The sequence below is a fragment of the Pollicipes pollicipes genome, unplaced genomic scaffold (assembly GCF_011947565.3).
Source record: "Pollicipes pollicipes isolate AB1234 unplaced genomic scaffold, Ppol_2.1 Scaffold_7261;HRSCAF=8764_pilon_pilon_pilon, whole genome shotgun sequence".
Lineage (NCBI taxonomy): Eukaryota > Metazoa > Arthropoda > Thecostraca > Pollicipedomorpha > Pollicipedidae > Pollicipes > Pollicipes pollicipes.
Genome location: NW_023597054.1, coordinates 46,619,706 through 46,640,209, shown reverse-complemented (window position 1 = coordinate 46,640,209; position 20,504 = coordinate 46,619,706). Strand labels below are relative to the sequence as shown.

Sequence of the window (20,504 nt, the reverse complement as noted above, 5' to 3'; positions counted from 1 at the left end):
AACGGATAACCGCAACGGAAGCCGAACCAAGGACGTGGCTATGGCCACCTGAGTCACGATAAATTTCTACACGCGGCACGCGCACAAGTGTGCGCTGGAGAGCACGAACGAAGCCTGGCACCACAATGACTAGCGGTAAATGAAGAACAAACTGGACAGGCTCCGACGGGGCAGACCCCGAACACGCCCGCACATGAGTATTTTACCAGGTACTCGCCCACGTGACCTGCTCCACCTCTCGTTCGTGACCGCTCATGCACACGGACAAATGCACTCGCGTAAGACACGACCGACACTGGAAACAGATTGTCTGAAACAGTAGTACACTGTTCTTGCGACATCGCTACTAGACTAAAGCTATGTTCTATGTCATTTGGCACAGCTGAAGAGCTCACAGACTATATGTCTATTCTACATAAAATTTACACATTTCTAACGACATACTGCCTAAGACATAATAGAACCGACCGTCAAAAATAATACGCTATGGAGTTTTGGCACGGATGAGGGGGTAATATCTTTCTCCTCATCCATCACAGTCCACATCTGTGTAAGACAGTAATCGGAGACGCACGGTGAAACCTTATTGCATCGTAACAATTATTATGTCGTTGTAATTTCGATAAAACCATCGCATGTCGACGAGTTGGCGCTATCATTATGGAATACATAGAGAGCCGGCGCGCCGGTCCGCCACCAGCTGATGGCTTCCGCACGCGCCGGGCTCAGCTGATTTGGTCTACTCCCGGTACGGTTTACAGTAGGCGTACCGGTGATTAATGTGCTGACTGTAGGAGCCCGAGTGGGAGAAGCGCTTGAGGCATTTCTTGCACTGGTATGGTTTCTCGCCGCTGTGGAGACGTTTGTGCTCCGACAGGTGGTGCTTGTGCTTGAAGGCTTTCGGACAGTCCTCGCATTTGTACGGCCTCATGCCTGCGGACCACAGACAGGGCGAGAGGTGAGCATTCTGCGGGCGTACGTATGTCCACGTTGATGATGATGATTTGGAGTTTTAGGGCGCATCGACTGCTAGAGGTCATGCAGCGCCCATAACTATCGATTCATGCAGAGCCGTCAATCAGAGAAGTGCATCAATCAGGTCACCCTATAGAGCCATGATGATCGGCCCTAGCATCATGATGAGAAGATTACAGGAAAATCTATAGCGCGAAGGAACTGGATCACTTTACCAAACCCGACGATGTTCGAAGAATCCCCTAAAAAGTCGCATAGCGTGCGACTCTGGACGTGACGTCCGAAAAACTGCGCTCTAGTTGCAGTAAGGTGGCGGCAAGCGACCGTTACGGGGCCTGCGGTTCCGCTACCACCACCATCACTCCAACGGCCTGCCCATCTTCCGGTTTCCCAGCAGCCTTCGGTGAATAAGCTCACACCACTGCGCGTATGCGGAACAACTCTGGCGGCAGTCAGCCAATCAAGACCTCTGGCGACCAACAGTTGAGCCTGCCCAGTCCGGGCTGCTGCGCGGATCAGCTGGCCTCTGCGGAGCGGCGGCAGAGGTCGCTGACTCACCGGAATGTTCGTATTTGTGCCTGGCGAGCGAGCTCTGCTTGTTGAAGGCTTTGTCGCACTGGTCGCACTGGAAGAGGTCCTCGCCGGGCCGCGCCAGCCGCCGCTTCTTGCCCGTCTCGCTGGACGAGTCGTCTCCCGATCCGCTCAGCTCGGCCTGCTGCGGACGCACAGACGCAGCGAACCGTCACCGGCGGGTCGACACTGACACGCCGCGCGGGCTGCTACGCGCCGAGCGGCACGACACGCGGCAGTCGTTAAAAGCGCGTGTGGCTGCTCGCAGGTAGTGCCACTCGTGCGCGGACTGGCGGTGGGAGGCGAGCGACCCTTGCGATTTACGTGAACGTCAAAATAGGTTGCTTACGGAGCAGACTCGACCGATTCCTGCAAAACGGCTGCTTATAGAGATATTCACACCTTACTGGTACTCGCAGCGGGCAGGTCGGCACCAGAACAGACCGCGCAATCCCGCAAACCACCACAGCACTCACCTGGCGCTTCCTCGTCTCCGCGTATATCTCCTGCTCGGCGGCGCGCAGCAGCTGCTGTACCGCTGACGTCATCGGGCCGCCCTCGGACGTCACAGCGCCGGGCGGCGGCGGCGGCGTGTCGGCGGCGCCGAGCGGACGCGGCGCCGGCGAGCGCGGCGAGCAGGAACGTTCGTCACGCAGGTAGAGCGGCGCGCCGCCTGGCGGCTCGTGGTGCGGTGGCCGCTCGTCAGGCGGCGCCACCGGCGTCGAGGCCCGCGACGAGGCGTCGCTGACGGGCGGCGGCGACGCACTGCCGGCCGGCGACCGCTTGGTGGACAGGTCCAGCGGCTGGTCGTACTGCTCGGGCGGCGTGGGCGGCGCCAGCAGGGACGGCAGGTGAGGTAGCGGCGAGTAGAACATAGGCACGGCCGAGTAGACGGGCGGCAGCGGCGGCCCGCTCGGCCGTCGGCCGCACCAGGCCCGCCGGGAAGCACGGCAGCGCGAACGGCTTACCCTCACGCTTGTCGCGGGCGCGCGTGTTCTGGAACCAGACGCGCACCACCTCCGGCGAGATGCCCAGTCGCTCCGAGATGCGGTTGACGTCCTCGCGGCGCGGCTTCGAGTTCATGATGTAGCTTGTCCGCAGCACGAGCAGCTGCTCGTCCGAGAACTTGTAGCGCACGCGCTGCTTCTGGCCATCGTCGCTGTGCTGCGACGACTCGTTGTCGCTGGTCTCCTCCGGGCCGGGGCCGGTGGTCTTCTGCTGTTTGGCCATGAGTTCGCTGAGTCGCGCGGCCAGCCCCTCGCTGAGCCGCTCGCCCTCGGGCACGGCCGCGCGGCACAGCTGCTCGTGCCGCGCCAGCTCGCGCCGCTCGGCGAAGCTGCGCGAGCAGCAGCCGCACTGCAGCCAGTCATCGGCGCGGCTGTCCGGCGGCGCGGCCGGCTGCGTGGTCGGCGCCGCGGTCGGAGCGGCGGCCGGCGGCGGCGCGGCGGCGGGCAGCGCCGGCGGCGGGGTCGGCGCCGCTGAGCCGGGCCGGCTGGTCGGCGCCGGCCGCTCGCGGAGCGCCTCGCCAGCCATCCGGCTCTTCACCGAGTCGACCATCTGCTGCACGCTGCGCTGCAGCTCGTCGTCGCTGAGCTTCTGCGCGGCGACCGGCTCGGGCGGCGGGCCGGCGGCCGGCGGCGCCGGCGGCGGCGGCAGGCCGGCGGCGCTCACCGCCACCTGGCCCGGCTGGCCGCCAGTGTACAGCGGGAACGGTAGCTCGAACCGCAGCGCCGGCGAGCCCTTGGCCTGGCTCTGCTGCAGGGTGCGGCCGCGACACTTCTTGGACGAGCGGTGGGACGAGTACGAGCCCGAGTGAGAGAACCGGTTGCCGCAGTCGGTGCAGACGTACGGCTTCTCGCCGCTGTGTATCCGGGTGTGCTCCTGGATCGGGAGCAGACGGATGCGTCAGAGGCAGCAGTCGCGTGCGCTAGTCGAACATGACGACTTATTTTTGGCATAATCAGTCATTTTACTCACCACATGCATATCCACAAACAACGCACATAAATTTATGCGAATGCCAAAACTTTATCAGGTGCACAAAAGAACAAAAGCCTACCAGGCGCATAAAAAGGCTCAACGAAGATAGATTGCCTTCCAATACTTCTAGCGTATCATAGCCATATGTGTGTTTTCTGGAGTGGGCTAGTACGTATCCAGCTTTCCCTCGAAAAACATGGGCATGTGGATGGGCGCTCTTGACCTGAAAGGAAAGGGAACGGAAGACAACAACCCAGCTACTTCGATCAGAAATAAAAATGAGCGCCGCAAAACAGAGGCAGAAGAGGAGTGCGCGGTGAATATGTGCAAAGCCTCAACCATACGAGGTCAGCGTCCGGACGTCAGCACTTGTCCCCAAGGTGGCGCTCATTTACGTCAGTCGCAATATTCATAACCATGGCATGATCACAGGCGCCCAGCCCCACGCCAAACGGCAAATAGTTGAAGAACGCGCACGGCCATGTCTTTTGTCTTAAAAGGACAAGACAAAAGACACATCGCCAAACACAGCTCCCACGGGCGCCGCAGCCCGGCTGGCCAGCCTCGCCCGCGGGAGACAGACAGGCAGACGGGCGACAGCGCACAACCCAGACGACGGCGGGCACAGAGGCCGACCTGCAGGGCCCGGACACTGGGCTCGGCTGGTTGGTATGCGGCGGCGGCGCGCCAGCCCGGCACCTAGGCTCACCTTCAGGTGGTGTTTAAACTTGAAAGCCTTGCTGCAAATGTCGCATTTGAACTTGCGCACGTTTGCCGACTCCTCGTGACTGATCATGTGTCGCTGCAGGCCGTAGATGTGGGCGAACGTCTTGTTGCACACGTGACAGGACTGTCAACGGAAAGCGAAGGACGTCAGACAGCTGGCCAGCGACGCTCGAAGGTTAGTGTGGGACCTAGTTCCGCGGGCGGATTGGAAGAAGACAGTTCCATGTAACGGTTTAGCGCAATACTGGGCCGGAACACGACCGCCCTGGCATCCATCGCGTGTTCGGTTTGGCCGCAGCCCACGAGCGGAGTCTGGGGATGTTGCCCGTAGCTCCCTTCAAACACAGGATGATTGGATCTGCTTCTCCCGTCTTTCCGAATGAAGCGTTGAGAGCGTCAGCATGTGGGAGTGCATGCGCGACGGGACAGAGGGGCATGGTAGTGAAAATGGCTCTCCGCGGCACTGCAGCCCTTGACCTCTAGAAATTCACGGCTTTATAAGCGACTCTTGCTTTCATGGTAAGGCTTAAGTCAGTGACTGGTTACATATATCACGCCGTGTCCGCGCCAGCTTTACGAGGGGCTTCAGTGGGTTATTACTGCAATACGCGATGCATTGGGAGCCGCGAATTAGGGTCCGAAATCAAGCAATTGAGGCAACTCTCGGGCTTGCATCGCAAGCCAAATAATAACAAGGAACCACTGAGTGTTTAGCTCTCAGCAAGTTGCTCAAAGGCATTGCCGTGACATACGCAATGAACGTGTTCATCTGGAAACGGCATAAAGCCTCATAAAAGCGACCAATAGCAAAATATACGCTTATCCTTCGACCAGTTCCAAAAGATGTGTTCTTTGTATGTCAAATATGTACCAAAAATCATGTCGCCGGAACGTCAGCCTCTTCCCCACTCAATCGAAGAGCTCATGCAATGATGAACTCAACGGTAAAACATCATCCAAGGGTAAATAGCGACTGGGAGGTGGCATCCCATACCACAAGTCCGGCCCCAGTTAAATGCGTCGAATACCTGCCGTACACGACGGTGTAGCTGGTGATCCGCCCTCCGACGACAGATGTTATAACTTTTGATCCCCGTTGCAGACGCAACAAGCAGTGTTCGTCAACAAGCGGTGTTCTTCAACACGAATCTCCTGACGCAAGACGCTCCACGCAATGGACGCGCTAATGGCCGTCCCCGTGACTCGGGCGACCGAGCGTTGACACCCGACCACTGTGATGGCGGATTGCGCGAACTCACGCCCCAGAATAACGCTGAATTTTTGGCTTGTCAAAGGTGGCCAGCTGTCATTTGGCTTGAGAGGGTCAGGGTGGCACGCAGGACGTAGCCTCCTGGTTCCATGTCATGAAACAGGTCATTCGGATGGAGTTTGATGCCAAAGCCATCCCAACATGCCGCCTACCAAATTTCCGCAGAGAAACGTCGCTAAACAGGACGCAAGTGAAATTCAGACGCGCCCGACGCGCGTATCGTCACTTCGCGAACCGACTTTCAACGCTCTGCGTCGCCAGAGCCATAAAACTCTGTGTTCATCATCGACCTGCGTTCATTGGCCACGCATTATAAGCGATAGGACCAAAGAGCAGTTCAGTCATGCCGAAGAAACATTAAAACACCCCATAAATCCGAGCAGATATGGCACTTCACGGTCTCTCTGGCACTCCAGAGCCCAAAGCGGTCGACGTCAATGGCTTTGAGCCGCGCCCCGGGCGGAGAATCGCCAGCGCAGCAGTTTGGCCGCGTCGGTCTGGCTTCACCGGTGAGCGAGCCGTACCGCTTCTGTTTGCACGCCGCCTCCGTCTAGTATCGGCACAAAGGCGGCGGCCGCGGCGCTGATAACGCATACAAGACGCGACGTGCCGAGCTGGCAGCGGGACTTCCCGAAAACGCCGACACCGCGGCGGCGGCGGCGGCGACGGCGGCCGCCGCTGCCGCAGTTTGGAAGCTGCCGGGGAGGCGCGCCGACCGCGGCGAAGCGCCGTTCCCACGTATCTTACCTTCGGAACGCGTCGACACCGGCGGCGCCGCGGTCTGAGGGCAATTAGTCACAGGCCGCGCCAGCCGCCGACTCGCCCGTTTATTTTCACAGCGCGGTTTCTCATTGAGGTTGGGTTTCATCTTTCAGTGCTCCCGCCCATGCTAGATAAATATACGGCGGTGCATCGCCGGCAGGAGCGCACCTTGGCGATAAAACGAGGGCGGGGTGCAGAGACGCCACGCAGCTGCCGGTGTCGCGCCGCTCCGCAGCCGACTCAAATACCAGTCCACTCGCTCGCTGCCACGCACAGGGGTGGGGCATGCCAGGTGTGCCGCTTCCGCGTCTAGTCCAAAACGGACTGATAGACGAATCTAGCACAATGGTTAGGTGAAGTAAAATCAGGCACAAGCCCCGTCACCACGAAAGCCAGCAGCTAACATTGTTCATACTTGAAGGACGTTGCAAATATAAGTTGCATTGCCTTGCTCGCCGGTCAAAGTACTGCATTCAGAGTTGATGCACGCAAAGCCAAAGAAGCCGCTTGAGTTCAGTCCGCACAGGGCGCGAGGCATCGAAAGCTACCGGTCCAGGCGAGACCCGCTGCGCAGAGTTGCCGAGTACAACAGCACCATCTGTCTTGTGAACAGGTCGAGAGGTAGCCGGTTCTGGCAAGCGCCAAAACAAACTGACAATGACCCCCTCAGACAAAGGACCACTGGCACGCCGGTGGCTGAGAAATAGATTGAAAATCAGTCACCGTTTTTGTGGCAACATTGTTCCGGTTCTTTGGCGAGCTGGCAGCAGGCAGTCGACTCTGCCCATCAGCTGGTCAGGAGCAGTTTTTTTCATCGCCCATGGGGGAGGGGGGGGGGGGGGATGAACGGCGCGCCGTCGACACCGTCCGTCTCACCTGAACACAGCTAGCCAGCTCAAAACGCTTTTTATTCGCCACAAAAACGTCTTCCTGGCAGGACAGCGTCTAAATGTGGCCCGTAAAAAGAAGCAAGGCGCCTCGAAACGAGCACGGTGTCATCGAAAAACGCTCCCGGGGGCACGACCGACCTGAGGCCGACGCCAGCGGAAAATCGGCCGGCAGCCCGGCTGACAAAGGTGGCCCGGATGGGTCGGAGAAGTCATAGACGTAGCAGGGCCGGAATGACGGCTGCGGTGGAAAATCGCAGCCTGGGGGTCGCTTTCGTTCCGACTGGGCATCGATCAACGACTCTTTGATAATGCTTGTCGGCCAAGATAATAAAAAGTATCATGTAGGGAATGAGGTGGTCAATGAACGTCAGATATTGGCATACACCTTTACAATTTTGTTGACAGGAAATAAGGACATGACCTGCAATCATGAAGACACAACATATTTTGAATCGCTGTTGCGCAAGTAGATAGGAGCTTTACTTCCTAGGCGCGAACTGCATTGTCCGCGAATTTCAAAAACATACATGAACATCGTGCATGTATAAGAAAAAAAAAAACTATGAGGGAAAATAAACTCTCGGACGTCTGGTGACTTCAGACTTTATCTGTCTGCGTTCACCACTTTAACTGAGACACAGCAGCGGTCATCATCCTTCGCAAAAGCCGCTACGAATTTACGCGAGGTGATCGACGATAAGCGATGAAAAGAGAAATATGTGCTGTTGCTGCACCTATTGTACCAAAACAAAAGTTGTGTCCTCCCAAACGTTAACAGCAGCAAAGCCTATTCAAATGTGTGCTAACACATCCATCAGGGTCCTCACACTGTCTATCCGTTTGCCCGCTGTCCGATGATGACGATTGACATTAGAGTGCGCTTCGGCTGCCTGGGCCGTTTTGCGCTCTCATTTCTCCAGTACCCACAAACCGGACTAAGCCAGAACTTATTCGGTCTTTTCCCAGTGCCACCAGAACTCCATTGCTGATAGTGTGCTTGACTATTATGAAGCAGCCCTGATGAGATGCTCTCCACGCTCAGTGGCGGGGAAGCCCCATAAAAGCGCCGGCGGGCGTGTTCAATGCTACGAGCGGGACCAGGTCACCACTAAGCACTGCCCACTAACTCCGGCTGCCAATTTCCCTTCGCTCTGGCATAACGGTGTGAAGGACCCATGTAATTGTGAATCTGACATCCGTCATGGGCCGTGTCGCTGTCCGGCGCGCGCTCTCGTGGCGGCGGAATCGACACCTCGCCGGCCACCAGGTCATTAATTCGCCTGGTGCCGGCGGATCCGGCCGCGCCCGCCCCCAATTACAGCCGTCCCCGCGCGCCCCTCCCCGGCCGCCAGACGCCCCGGGCCGCGCCGGCCCGCCGCCGCAGCCCCCCCCCCCCCCCTGCTGCCAGATGACACAAGGTGCTGTCTGCGGCGCCGATCTCAGATGATTCGGGTCGACTCTCACGGCAATACGAGCCGTGGGCCGGCGCCGCAGGTGGCTCCTCGCCGCGCTCCCACATCTGGCCAGGCTCCGGCCGGCGACCGCGCGGCGCCGGCGGGACGCCGCCGCGACTCACGCCCGTCCCGGGAACACACGGACCAGCGGGTGGGAGGCGGGGGGACTTACCACCTGCGTGGGGGGACCGTGGCCCACCTCGTGCACCTCCAGCTTCTCCTTGGAGGGGAAGGTCATGCCGCACGTCTGGCACATGTGGCCGATGGGCGAGGCCAGCGCCGGCGCCCCCAGCCCGGTGGAGCCGGCCAGGCCGCCCTTCAGCGTCAGCGCCGCCACTGCAACGGACAGACGCACACCCCGTCAGAGGATGACAGCTGCGGCGGGCAGGCAGGCGCACGTCGATGGCGGCGTCCGAACGGTGTTTGCTGATGTGGGCCTAGGGCCCCACAACTGCTTGGTTATTCGGCGCACATAACTAGCGGTGATGATGAACGCTACAAACGACAGACACAGCGATGGCGTTGGGGACGAGGACTGCTGAAATCGGGGTTTGGGACATCAAGTGCCGGTACCGGGTAACATTTCAATAACACTGTGTAGCGTGCCCCAATTCACAAACGGCATCGCTCAAAACAGGAAGTTGTGACGATTATACCGCCGACTCAGAGCAAAGCGATATTGCCATACTGTAACAGTAAGACGCTTTTTGCGGCGCGGGACCGGCGAGACGAGCGCTGACTCGTCTCGTCTCGTCTCGTCTCGTCTCGTCTCTCGCTGACTCGTCTCGTCTCACCAGTTGGATGATCTTTAGATGACAGTACAGGAAACTCGTCGACTGCGAGCGCTTACGCGAATGGGGCTTACAGCAGCATCTCAATATCCCCCTTTCACGAGTTTAACAGGCAAAGGTGCGCTGATCGTTGACGTCCGAGCCAAAATTTACCAACGACATCGCTTAAAAATGACTGGCTGGAGTCTGGTCTGGCCTGATAATTTCAAGTGACGAAAGCGATAAATATGAAGAGATATTTTGGGATCCATGACCATGATAGCATTGTAGGATACACACATAGTTTGAGAAAATGCATGCTGCAATACAACGGTGACACATAGTATAGCCCGCACTATCGTTCCTTTCCTCTTCTATCAATATGAGCCTCCTCTCACCGGGGGCACCTCCTCACCGATACTTGGACCGCTTTCGATCCGTGTTACTTAACTTTTTCGCGATTTGCAAAATTTACGTTCCTCATGTTGTATGTATCAAATGTGTGGATGACAGATCAGTGATATTGTTACGTTGCAAATACACAACGTTTACGTGATATTGCTATGTTGCGGATACACATTACCAATTTACAATGATGTTTTGAGATGCATTACCATGTAAGTATTGTAGAATACACAAATAATTTGAGTTAATGCATGTTGCAATGCAACAGTGGCACAAAGTTTAGCCAGCACTATTGTTTGTTTCCTCTTTTGGACCATTTTCGACCCGTAAAACTTAGCATTTTCGCAATTTGCAACATTTGTGTTCCACATGTTGCATGCATCAAATATGCAGATGAGAGACCAGTGGTATTGCTACGTTGCAAATACACAACGTTCAATTAAAAACCTTGCATTTAAGTGCCTCCACAATACGGCAGCCCAACATCTTACAAACTTTGCTACGTCCGGCTGAATATTTTACGACGATACGACCAGCGGTTGTACAGATATAATTCTGTGAAAAACGTCACTTGCCGTGAGCTACAAGATGACACGTCGGCCCGCGGTCTCGCTCACAAACAGAGATATCACGGTACGTAAGAGACAGATCTGCCGTTGCACACGTATGGACATAACCAGCCACCTGCAGGACGGAAGGAACATATACGCGGGCCCTTCCACCGTACAGAGGAAACGCTAACATCACTAGTGCAAAGCAATCGCTGTTGTGATGATACAAACCTAAAGGAGCTTCTGCTGTGCAAAAGACACTGCCTACCGGTTTAAATGCTACAAAGCACTTCTGTTTTGACAAACACACACATTTAGTTCTGTCATAATGTAGACGGACGTGATTTTCCATCGTAATGCAGACACGGTTCTGAACGAACCTCCATTAAACCGCGAACCCATGCATGCTTTGGTCGCGAATGAACAGGGAGAGTGGACCACGGCTGCCGTCTGTCGTGGAAATGAATAGCAACTCTTAGATGACTCATGAAAAGAAAAAAAACATGATCAGCCATTCAACCCCTCAAATCCCCTAACTCCGTTTTTAAATTCCTCTCTCCCCTTCGACACAGGCACAGATAAGAACAGATTAGGGACCGACAAGTTTGTCGAACGGGTCGGGCCACCCGGGCCGCCGTGGCCCCGCCGGCCGACAAATGAAGACGCGCTGACCGGCCGCCGGTGCCGGGTCCGAAAGGTCATTCCGAATGCAGATTTGCGGCGTCCGGACGTGGAACGAGGGGCCATCCTTCTGCTGACAGTGTCGGCCCGCCGCTGTCGCGCCGGCCGCCTCGTCGCACCGCTCGAGTGCGGCCAATCGCGCCAGGCCGGCCGGCCGCACGAAAACCCGGCCAAGCTAATGCCGGCTCCATCCGGCCACCCGATTCGACAGATCGCTCTTATATTATTAACACTATATATCATAATCAAATGCTTGCATTGGCGACGGTATCAGCGGTCATCTCGGCTGCAAATTGCACGGTCGTCCGACGGATGAGGCTGCCGGGATATGAGGCCGCTGGCCGCTGTCCAGCCACGAATGAACAGGCCACGTGAAGCGAATCACGAGCGACCGCGCGCTGACTGTGCGCTCTGAATTGTCGCCGCGCCCAGATAAGGTGTATAAATCAAAATGAGTACTTTATGGGCTACAAAGCCGGCAGGAGCGGGATGAGCGGCTCCGTCGGCGGCGGCGGCGGCGGCCGCCGCCGGCCGGCCCGGCGCCCCGGCGGCCACCTCCCCCGCATGAGGCCGGCAGCTCGTCGAGCGCCGCCTAACGGCATGCAAGTCCATAATGGCCGGCAGCGCGGCTGTAACGGCAGAGACAACAGGGCCATAAAGGGAGCGGCCGGCGGCGTGACGGGACGAGTCGGGGCGAGGTCGGGCCGCCGGCGCGCTGCTCGGCCCGGCGGGGCGCCATCGGAATCGGCGGCGGCGCCGCGCGGCCGCCGCCGCCGGCAATCAGCGATGGCGCGCAGCCGCTCTGAAGCAGAAATGATTTGGTACTGGCGTGCTCGAGCCTCGCCGCTCAGCTTGTTTCATGTACTGTATATCAGTCAGCCATCTTAAGGAGGGTCCATAATTTGGCCGATCCGCCCGGGCCGACGAGTGAAATCTACCAGAGGCGGATTTAGTGGCACGCTGAAATGTGAAGCGGCGATAAGCCGGGCCGCTGTCGGGCGCATCCGGTGCAGGCCGGAGGAGAGGCGCCGCCGCCGGCGACCCGGCCAGGTGGCCAGGGCCAGCCCCGACCGACCCCGGGCTGTCGCACCCCTGGCGGCCGAGGGATGGCACACGCGCGGCGCTAATGGCCAGAGGTGAGGGCCGCGATTATCGCGGGTGCGACACCCCGACTCCAAACGGAAGGGCCGCGGAACCTGGCGTGGATTACGGCCATGATCGCCGGAAGTCTTTGACATTGCTCGCCGGTGAGCGGAGTTTCCCCGCGAAAAGCGGGTGCCCATAGTCCTCAGGTCTTCACTCCATAGGTCTCCGGTCTCAATCTTCTTAGTGCGATGCCTCATATGATGCGCTATCAACTCCAGCGCCGTCAGCGCGATGCATGCTGAATAATTGCGGAGCCAGCGAATGCCAATTTGACGACAGAACCGCGTGCCAGACTGTGGACGCGACCACAGCCACCAGCTTTGAAGGAGATCACGCACGCAACGTATACAACATGCTATCTCATACGAGGGAGCACCTCCTGTGAGCATTCCCTCCTGTGACGCTTCTTCTCGTGGACGGGTGTCAAACTTTTCGTCAGCATAGGACACCGACAATTTGTCACGACTTCGCTGATGGGTCTGATACGAAGCTGTCAAATAATTTTCCTCCAGGTCATCAGACCGATACGTCACCAGATTATCCATGCGATTGGTCGCCAGCTTGCCCGACCGATTGGCGTCCGGTCCGCAGACCGATCGGTCGTCAGGTCAACCGGACGATTGATGGCAAAGTCAATTAACCGATGAGTCAGGTCAACCGGCCAGTTCGTCCGCGGCCCGTCGGACAGGTCAATGGATTGGGATCAGCGCCGGCCGTCAGCTGTCTGCCGCGTCCCGACCACCTCCACCGACCCCACCCAGCGTGACTCATGCCCGCCGCCGACAGGTCACCGTCGCCCTCGCCTGTGGCCCGTCCCCGGTCCACCTGAGCCGGCCGGTCCCGCTCCCTCGCGCCGGCCGGCCGGCCCGACGGCCGCCGTCGAATCACTGGCTCGCAGACCGGCGGTACAAAGATCCAAATGGCGCGCCATCCGCTCGGCCGATCGACCTGTACAGCGATCATCGGCGACCGAATCGAGTCCAGGTCACCATTGTCCGGCGATATTGAGCCGTCAGCGGCGACGGCCGGACACCGCGGCCGCTCCGGCCCGTCCAGCCCGGCCAGATCGCATGCACGGAGGCCACTCGGCCGGCGCCTAATTAAAATCAGATAGCTGGCAGCACAGGCCGTGGGGACCGGGCACCCGACGAGCCACTGGCTGCTATTACACGGGATGAACACGCCGGCTGACACCGACGTGAATCACCCGACACCAACTGACACCAGCGTGAATCAGAGAACGGAGGGCGATAAGGTCACCGAGGTTTCAGACAGCCGAGATGCTGCGACGTGTCGAAACACGCAGCCCTCCTCCCAAGCGTGGATCAAGTACGAACGCATGCAGCTCTAGAAGGCGATACGATACACGCACTGACACGCACGCACACACAAGCACAGACAGAGAGGCCGGGGCGCCTCTACCTCGCCGGCCACCGGCGAGGTTCGCTTACGTGGATCGGGCAGCCACGGGCTCCACAGCTTGGCGAACGGCAGCGGTGGCAGCGGCATTGGACAGGCGCTCATCGCGCTATACCGGCCGCCGGCCGCCAGCAGACTGTCATAGGCCGAGTAGAACATGGCACGGCGGACACCTGCGGCCGCCAGGCCCGGACGGACCGCTCACGCACTGCTGCCCTCTGTCGGCCGCGGCGCCAAGCAGCCGGCCGCGCGCGCCGTGCGTCCCCCGCCGAGGAGGAGCGCGCTCTGGACGCAACAAGCCAAGACGACAGGACTGGGCCGCCGCCGACCGCCGGCGCAGCGGCCACTTGTAACACAAAGGCCACGACACGGGCCCGCCCGCCGCCCGGCCGGGAGGTGACGGCCCGCGCGCGCGGGGAGGGGCCGCCGGCCGGGCCGGGGCGGGGCGACGGTGACCTGGCGCGGCCGCGGTGCGCTCGCAGCGCGCGCGCTCGGCGCCAGCGGGCCGCTGGCGCCTCCGGCAGCTCGCGCCCGCTCGTAATTGGAGCCCCGCGGGGCCCGTGCCCGCCGGAGGTCCCGTAAAGCTATAATCAGCCGTCACGTATCATACATTCCACCTGTGAACGCGGCGCCCTGGGGAGCGAATTACGGCTATTCCGCCAGCGGCCGCGGCTCCCCGGCCGCGGTGACATTTCATTATTAGCGCGCTCTCAATAAAGGTTCCCGCAAGCGGCTCTCAAGAGGGGCGCTATTGGCCCAAATTAAATACGTAGGTGCCAGCGCCGGCTCAGGGGAGGACAGTAATTGTCGCCAAATGAGTGTTATTCTTCTTGGCCAAATGAGAAAAGACCTACTATTTTCAGTGTCATCCGGGGCGAGAGAATTGCGAGACAGAAGACGTGCGGGCGGTGGCCGAGCCGGCGTGGCAAGCGTGCTGAGACCGCCAATGCCGTCAGGTGACAAAGTCGGCGCGTGCTTTACGTCCGCGTGAATCGTGGTTGACACTGCAGACGGCCGACACGACCTACATCTGACCTGTGCCTTGGGCAGTATGCTAGCAAATCAGCAAGGCTAACTTGATCCCCGGCAGAAGCACCGCACAAACACAGCGCTCTCGCGCTGGAACAAATGACGCGGTGGCAGAGACCCCGGGCATTCCACACACGGCGTGCTCTTCCGCGTGCGAAACATATGGACTTGCATTGCAAGTTTCCAGGCAAGGCTGACTGAAAGCGAAATGTGCGCACGAATACGGGTTCCGAAGATATGACGCATATTCTGTTGTGCAGCCAGACATGGCGGTTATTTGCACTGGAGGAAGCACATCTATTCAGTTTTGTATCAGACTCCATCGGCATCGATCTACAGGATCAGATGCTAGATGACCTCCAAGGATTTCAAGGCTGACTAATTGAGGGCCACGTTTTTGTCACACTTAATTATTAGCGGTGGAACAAAAGCACAAATCCCAGGTGAAATCAAATGAAGCCGATTCCAAACTGTGACCAAAACCATCAATTCACTTCCCGAAGCAACTACTCATGCTGTAGTAATAATAAAGACAGTCCTATTGGAATGAAGTCAAGCATACGTCTGTACATCATGGTGAATGAACTGTCGGTCCAAACTGTTTGACGTAGTACCACTGGTGAGCTACAAGTTCAGAATCGCCGCTGCCATCACTCTCCCGCCGAAGCCAGATAGTTTTGGTCGCTCATTATTCTTCATCCAAAACTTCACTGCAAATGAGAGGTCAGCCTCATGATAACCGCTGTATCTGGTGCTCAAGGATTTATGGAGTGGTTAATCAAAAAGACGACGAAACCTCCTGAGGTAAGGGTGCTAGAAACCAAACCGAATCGAAGCGCTTATCGAACTGGTGTCAAAGCTGAGCGAACAAATAAGCAGTGGCATGGAAGCATCATCCTCAGAACATACCCTCAGATGCCAAAAACTACGGGCAACGATTTTGGCGTAAGGCCGCAGAGAACGCGTTCTTTATCTAAAAATGGTGACTCAATCAATTGTTGTTTGATGTTGAACGTGGGAAGTGTGGCGTTTAGGTTCGGTGCGCAATTAATGTGGCGTGATGGTTCGGTACGCACCATATGTGTACCAAACCATCCTGCATCATAACGAGAAGGATAGAGTGCAACGCAAGAGTGCACGATCGCCATAAGTACATCTGGAAACATATTGCCTCCAGCCAGCGCATTTTTGCAATTTTTCACAGGCCCACATATCATTTCAAGGCCGCTTTCTGTGAACTAAAGGAGCATTTCCTGCCAAAAAAGGCCACTTTATGGAGGAACGAAAGGACACATAACTAATGAAAAGTTACAGGGACATCACATCGAAAAGATAATGACGGTTACTGAAAAATCACATATGACCGCTACATCCCACTAGAGCACCGCCATCATCGGCGCTCGGGCCTTCGCTGGTGCTTGTTACAGAGGTACGACCATGTACGTACCATGAGGTACGACCATGTACGTGAACTGAGCGGTCGCAGTATGACGGGCTACCCGACGGCAGCGGCGCGATTTCGTATCGCTGGCGCCAGCAACGAGTTGCGACGCAGTGGCACCAAAATGGGAGGCGCTGGGTCGCACACGGAGGGGCCGCGTCGCATGCATGCGACGCAGTGGCACCAAACTGGGAGGCGCTGGGTCGCACACGGAGGGGCCGCGTCGTATGCATGTGACGCAGTGGCACCAAAATGGGAGGCGCTGGGTCGCACACGGAGGGGCCGCGTCGCATGCATGTGACGCAGTGGCACCAAAATGGGAGGCGCTGGGTCGCACACGGAGGGGCCGCGTCGCATGCATGTGACGCAGTGGCACCAAAATGGGAGGCGCTGGGTCGCACACGGAGGGGCCGCGTCGGGTCGCACACGGAGGGGCCGCGTCGCATGCATGTGACGCAGTGGCACCAGAATGGGAGGCGCTGGGTCGCACACGGAGGGGCCGCGTCGCATGCATGTGACGCAGTGCGATGAGAAAAAGTGTTTCCTGCTTTAAACCAAAGATGCCTGTGTGACAAATCTGTGGGTAACATATAACCAGCTCGTGCTAAGCTTCTTGGCACCCATCAAACAAAACCGACACAAACATTGCTGTACGAATCTTTGTACTACAAATCTGTCAAACAGAGCACCAAAGCGGCACATCGCTGGAGTGAAGTGTTTGTCCCATTCTCACAGTTCTATTTCGCACGCGTGTTCTACGAAAAATCTTCACAGGAGTCAATGCTTGGCACGTCACGTTTTAATGGGCCAACAAAGCGTCAAAACTACGAAACACCGGAACAGCTTCCATTCGAAAAATCTACGCGTCGATTTTCCGTGGAGCCGGCCCGAGTGATTCAAGAGAAACGCATAAACAACACGCCGGTTCTGAGATAACGGCCAGCAACCTTGCAGATTCCAGCCAAACAAAATCTGACATTCACCTCCGGTCGCCAACAACAGCCATGCCCAGATAAGAATCCACGCCGAGCGTCCGACTGAAGTGCCACGCCACCCCTTGAAGGCGATAAGATTAGAGGAAAATGGCCTGGCCCCAGCGTGTTCCGCAAGGTGAGAGGCTGTTTCCAGCGTGGGAAGGCAGCGCAAAACAAGCCCTCCTGGCTTCCCCGAATAGCCATCCCAATCGGCACGGTCATATCGGGTTTCCGAGATTGCGGCCGGCTGCGGGCACCGGGCACGTTTGCACAAGGCGGACCTCGCTCGGGGGGAGGGCGGCGGAGGACGGCACCACACGTGACACGGTGGAGGATGTCGTCACCCACCAGCTGGCCACCCCACCGCAGCGCGGCCACCGCCGCGCCGTCACGCGGTTAAGGCACGCCGATAACGTGCCGCTGGTGCGCGGGTCAGAGGCGCCCACTCACGGTACAGGCGCACCGGCCGGCTACAGCCGCCCGCGGAACAGCCGTTCCAGTACAGCCTCACCGACCCGCAGTCCAGACGTGCTGGCTAGCCACGGCACCATGCGATGCAACCATGCTGGTACAGCCACACCGACCCGCGGTAAAAGGTACAGCCACACCGACCCGCGGTGCAGGGTACAGCCACACCGACCCGCGGTACAGGGTACAACCACACCGACCCACGGTATTATCAAAACGAGCCAGCCTGTGCCCAGCCAGGTGTTGCTGACTCGCATTCCATCAGTGCACCATCACACGTTCTACCCACTTTTCAGGCACGTGCATAATGTGCTAAATAGACCGCACAAAAGCCTATGGAAAACCATACGAGCTCGACCTTCTTCATTATCAAAACAGTTAGGACTAGCTGCAAAGAAAAAGGTAGAGGATGAAGGAAGAGTGAAAGAAAGACAAAGGGAGTGAAACAGGAAGGTCTGAACAGAGAAGCACGGGTCAGTAGCTTAACCAGGTGGTAACCTTGCCCCCTATTTTGAGAGCTCGAGCTACCTGGCGATGGGCTATATACATATATATATATATATATATATATATATATATATATATATATATATATATATATACATATATATATATATATATATATATATATATATATATATATATATATATGAGAGCTCAACATTGGCACTCAACTCACTTGGTTAGGACCTGGCCCGGCACTCTTAAAAAAGATCCTGAGTGTTCCGTGCCTGCCTCGCTGCCTCTACCACGCGCAACAAGTAGAAAGCCACTCAAGAATGGCATTCATGTCTGCCACAAACTAGCTATCGTGCGTAGTTCTCCTGAACAATCCCTTGATCCAGCGGCATCGGCCCTGCGTAACACGTCACACTGCTGTAACCGACCTGAAAGCAGAACCTGACCTCAGCAGTTCTCCGCAATGCCAGCAATAGCTCATTGCGGGTCAGTCACGGGTCGCAGGGCGGCACTCCGCGAACGCGAGAAGCCGCGCGAAGTTGCACAATCCGGCTTCAGGCAAAGCGGCGTTCAGTCGGCCGCAGGCGGCACTCTCCGCCTCCCAGGAGATAAGGCGCAGAGGCGCCCGCCGCCGCCGCCGGCCGGCGCTTCCTGCCGCGGCGACTTTGAGCGCGGCGGCGCACGTGGTGCCGCGTCGTCACCTATCGGCGCAGCATCCGAGCGGCGCTGGCGGCCCCTTCCTCCTCGCCGCCCTTCCGGCGGCCCGGCTGCCGACCCCGTCGTTCCCCGGCCTGCAGCCGTCCGCGCGGGGCACCACCGGCCGCCTGCGGACACACGGCTCGCGGGGCGCCCCGCTGTTCGGAGAGGCCGCTCCTGAGTCATCTGGACGCTGGCAGGGCCGCTCTCCTCTGCAGCGGTCTCCGCGTGGGCCGCTCTCCTCTGCAGCGGTCTCCGCATGGGCCGCTCTCCTCTGCAGCGGTCTCCGTATGGGCCGCTCTCCTCTGCAGCGGTCTCCGCAGCGGCCGCTCTCCTCTGCAGCGGTCTCCGCAGGAGCCGCTCTCCTCTGCACCGGTCTCCGCAGGGGCCGCTCTCCTCTGCAGCGGTCTCCGTATGGGCCGTTCTCCTCTGCAGCGGTCTCCGTATGGGCCGCTCTCCTCTGCAGCGGTCTCCGCATGGGCCGCTCTCCTCTGCAGCGGTCTCCGCATGGGCCGCTCTCCTCTGCAGCGGTCTCCGTGACGCTCGACGGAGAGCGAGGGAAGGCCTTTCGGCGACGGCGTCGCCCGACGAACGGCCGCTTACATGCTGGGTCACTGAAGTGGCAGTGGGTCCACGTGACCAGCGGCCGGCCCTCAGTCAGCGCCCAGCCATGACCAACCCCGCTGTCCCGTCCTACTGCGGGACCTGTTGGTCCTGCAGCGAGGAACCTACTGCTTCCTGGGGCGTCGCGTCTAGTCTGGGTGACAGCACACTGCACTCAGTGCCGGGGCATATATCGTCGTGTCAACAGAGGCACCCTGCTCGACAGCAGTAGCTTCCGAGGCGGTGAAGTAAGGCGTTGGTTGTGTACATTCCTCATGCCGGCTACTGGTCTGCTGGCGGGCGGCTGCCTGTTTTCGAGGGCCACGTCACGCTCCCACCACTCGGCGTCCATCATCGCCGCATGCGCGCCGAAGTGGTACCAGCGGCTCATTTCAAAGGCCGCCGGGCCCAGCGCCGCTGACCGGTCCGTTTACGTCACCAGGCGAGATCAAAACGGCCGCAGGACCCGGACGCGGGCCGCCTCAGGAAGCAAAGCCTGCCGCGCCGCCGGCGACGCGGCGCGGCGTGCGTCGCTTGGCAACGGCTGTCCCCACCTGTCGCCGACGTCGGACCGCGCCGATACACCGCTCGGCGTCGGGGCCAGCCAATCGGACGGGCGCCTGACCGCCGGCAGCGACGCCCCCGAGAAACCCCGCCGCGCCCGCCGGCCGCGCGGGGCCCACCCGCGGCGACGCTGAGGTCCCGTTCAAGTCGAGCTCCTCCGCTGAAGGGCACCGCTCAGGTCCCGGCTCGGGCACGGGACCGGTGCCCGCGTCCCAGAGTGGCGCCATCCCGGCCGGCCGGCGCCTGTCGGAGGGGAGGGGTGCGCACCGCCGACAGATGTGCTCCCGCCGCGTCCGGCCATCGCGCCACTGAACCGGCGCATTATCCAATTAATCCCGCAGCCGGCACGTACAGCACTACCTGCCACGTAACCATTTTTCACTTGAATTCAATTGGCGCACTCCCCTGCCGGCGCGGCCAGCGCTCAAGGACAAATAAATTCCCGCCCAATTAGCGGCCATTCGGGCGGTGGCGGCGACGGCTGGTGGCGCGCGCTCGCGCCGCTCAGGCCACAAGGTAGGCAGTTGGGCCGGGGCCCCACCGCCGCGACAGCGCTGGGCTCGCGCGCCAACTCGCGGCGACGACGCGGCGTTAACCGGCGCGCACCGCATGCGCCGTCACCCCCCCGACATATTGTTCTAAGCCGGAACATCAGCTTGGTTCTCGGTTTG

At 58.9% G+C, this 20,504-nt stretch overlaps 1 protein-coding gene across 1 annotated transcript in view; it reads right to left on the bottom strand.

The window, feature by feature from the left end:
- Positions 1–516: 516 nt before the first annotated feature.
- LOC119111524 (zinc finger protein 1) overlaps positions 517–20,504 on the bottom strand; it is a 110,057-nt gene continuing 90,069 nt past the window's right edge. Inside the window, exons 3-9 of the mRNA XM_037235339.1 lie at positions 8,800–8,963; positions 4,235–4,375; positions 3,091–3,426; positions 2,443–2,856; positions 2,022–2,138; positions 1,534–1,690; positions 517–933 (exon numbers count right to left, since the gene is read on the bottom strand). Coding sequence (XP_037091234.1) covers positions 740–933; positions 1,534–1,690; positions 2,022–2,138; positions 2,443–2,856; positions 3,091–3,426; positions 4,235–4,375; positions 8,800–8,963 — 1,523 coding nt within the window. The 3' untranslated portion in view covers positions 517–739. The remainder of the gene's footprint in view (positions 934–1,533; positions 1,691–2,021; positions 2,139–2,442; positions 2,857–3,090; positions 3,427–4,234; positions 4,376–8,799; positions 8,964–20,504) is intronic.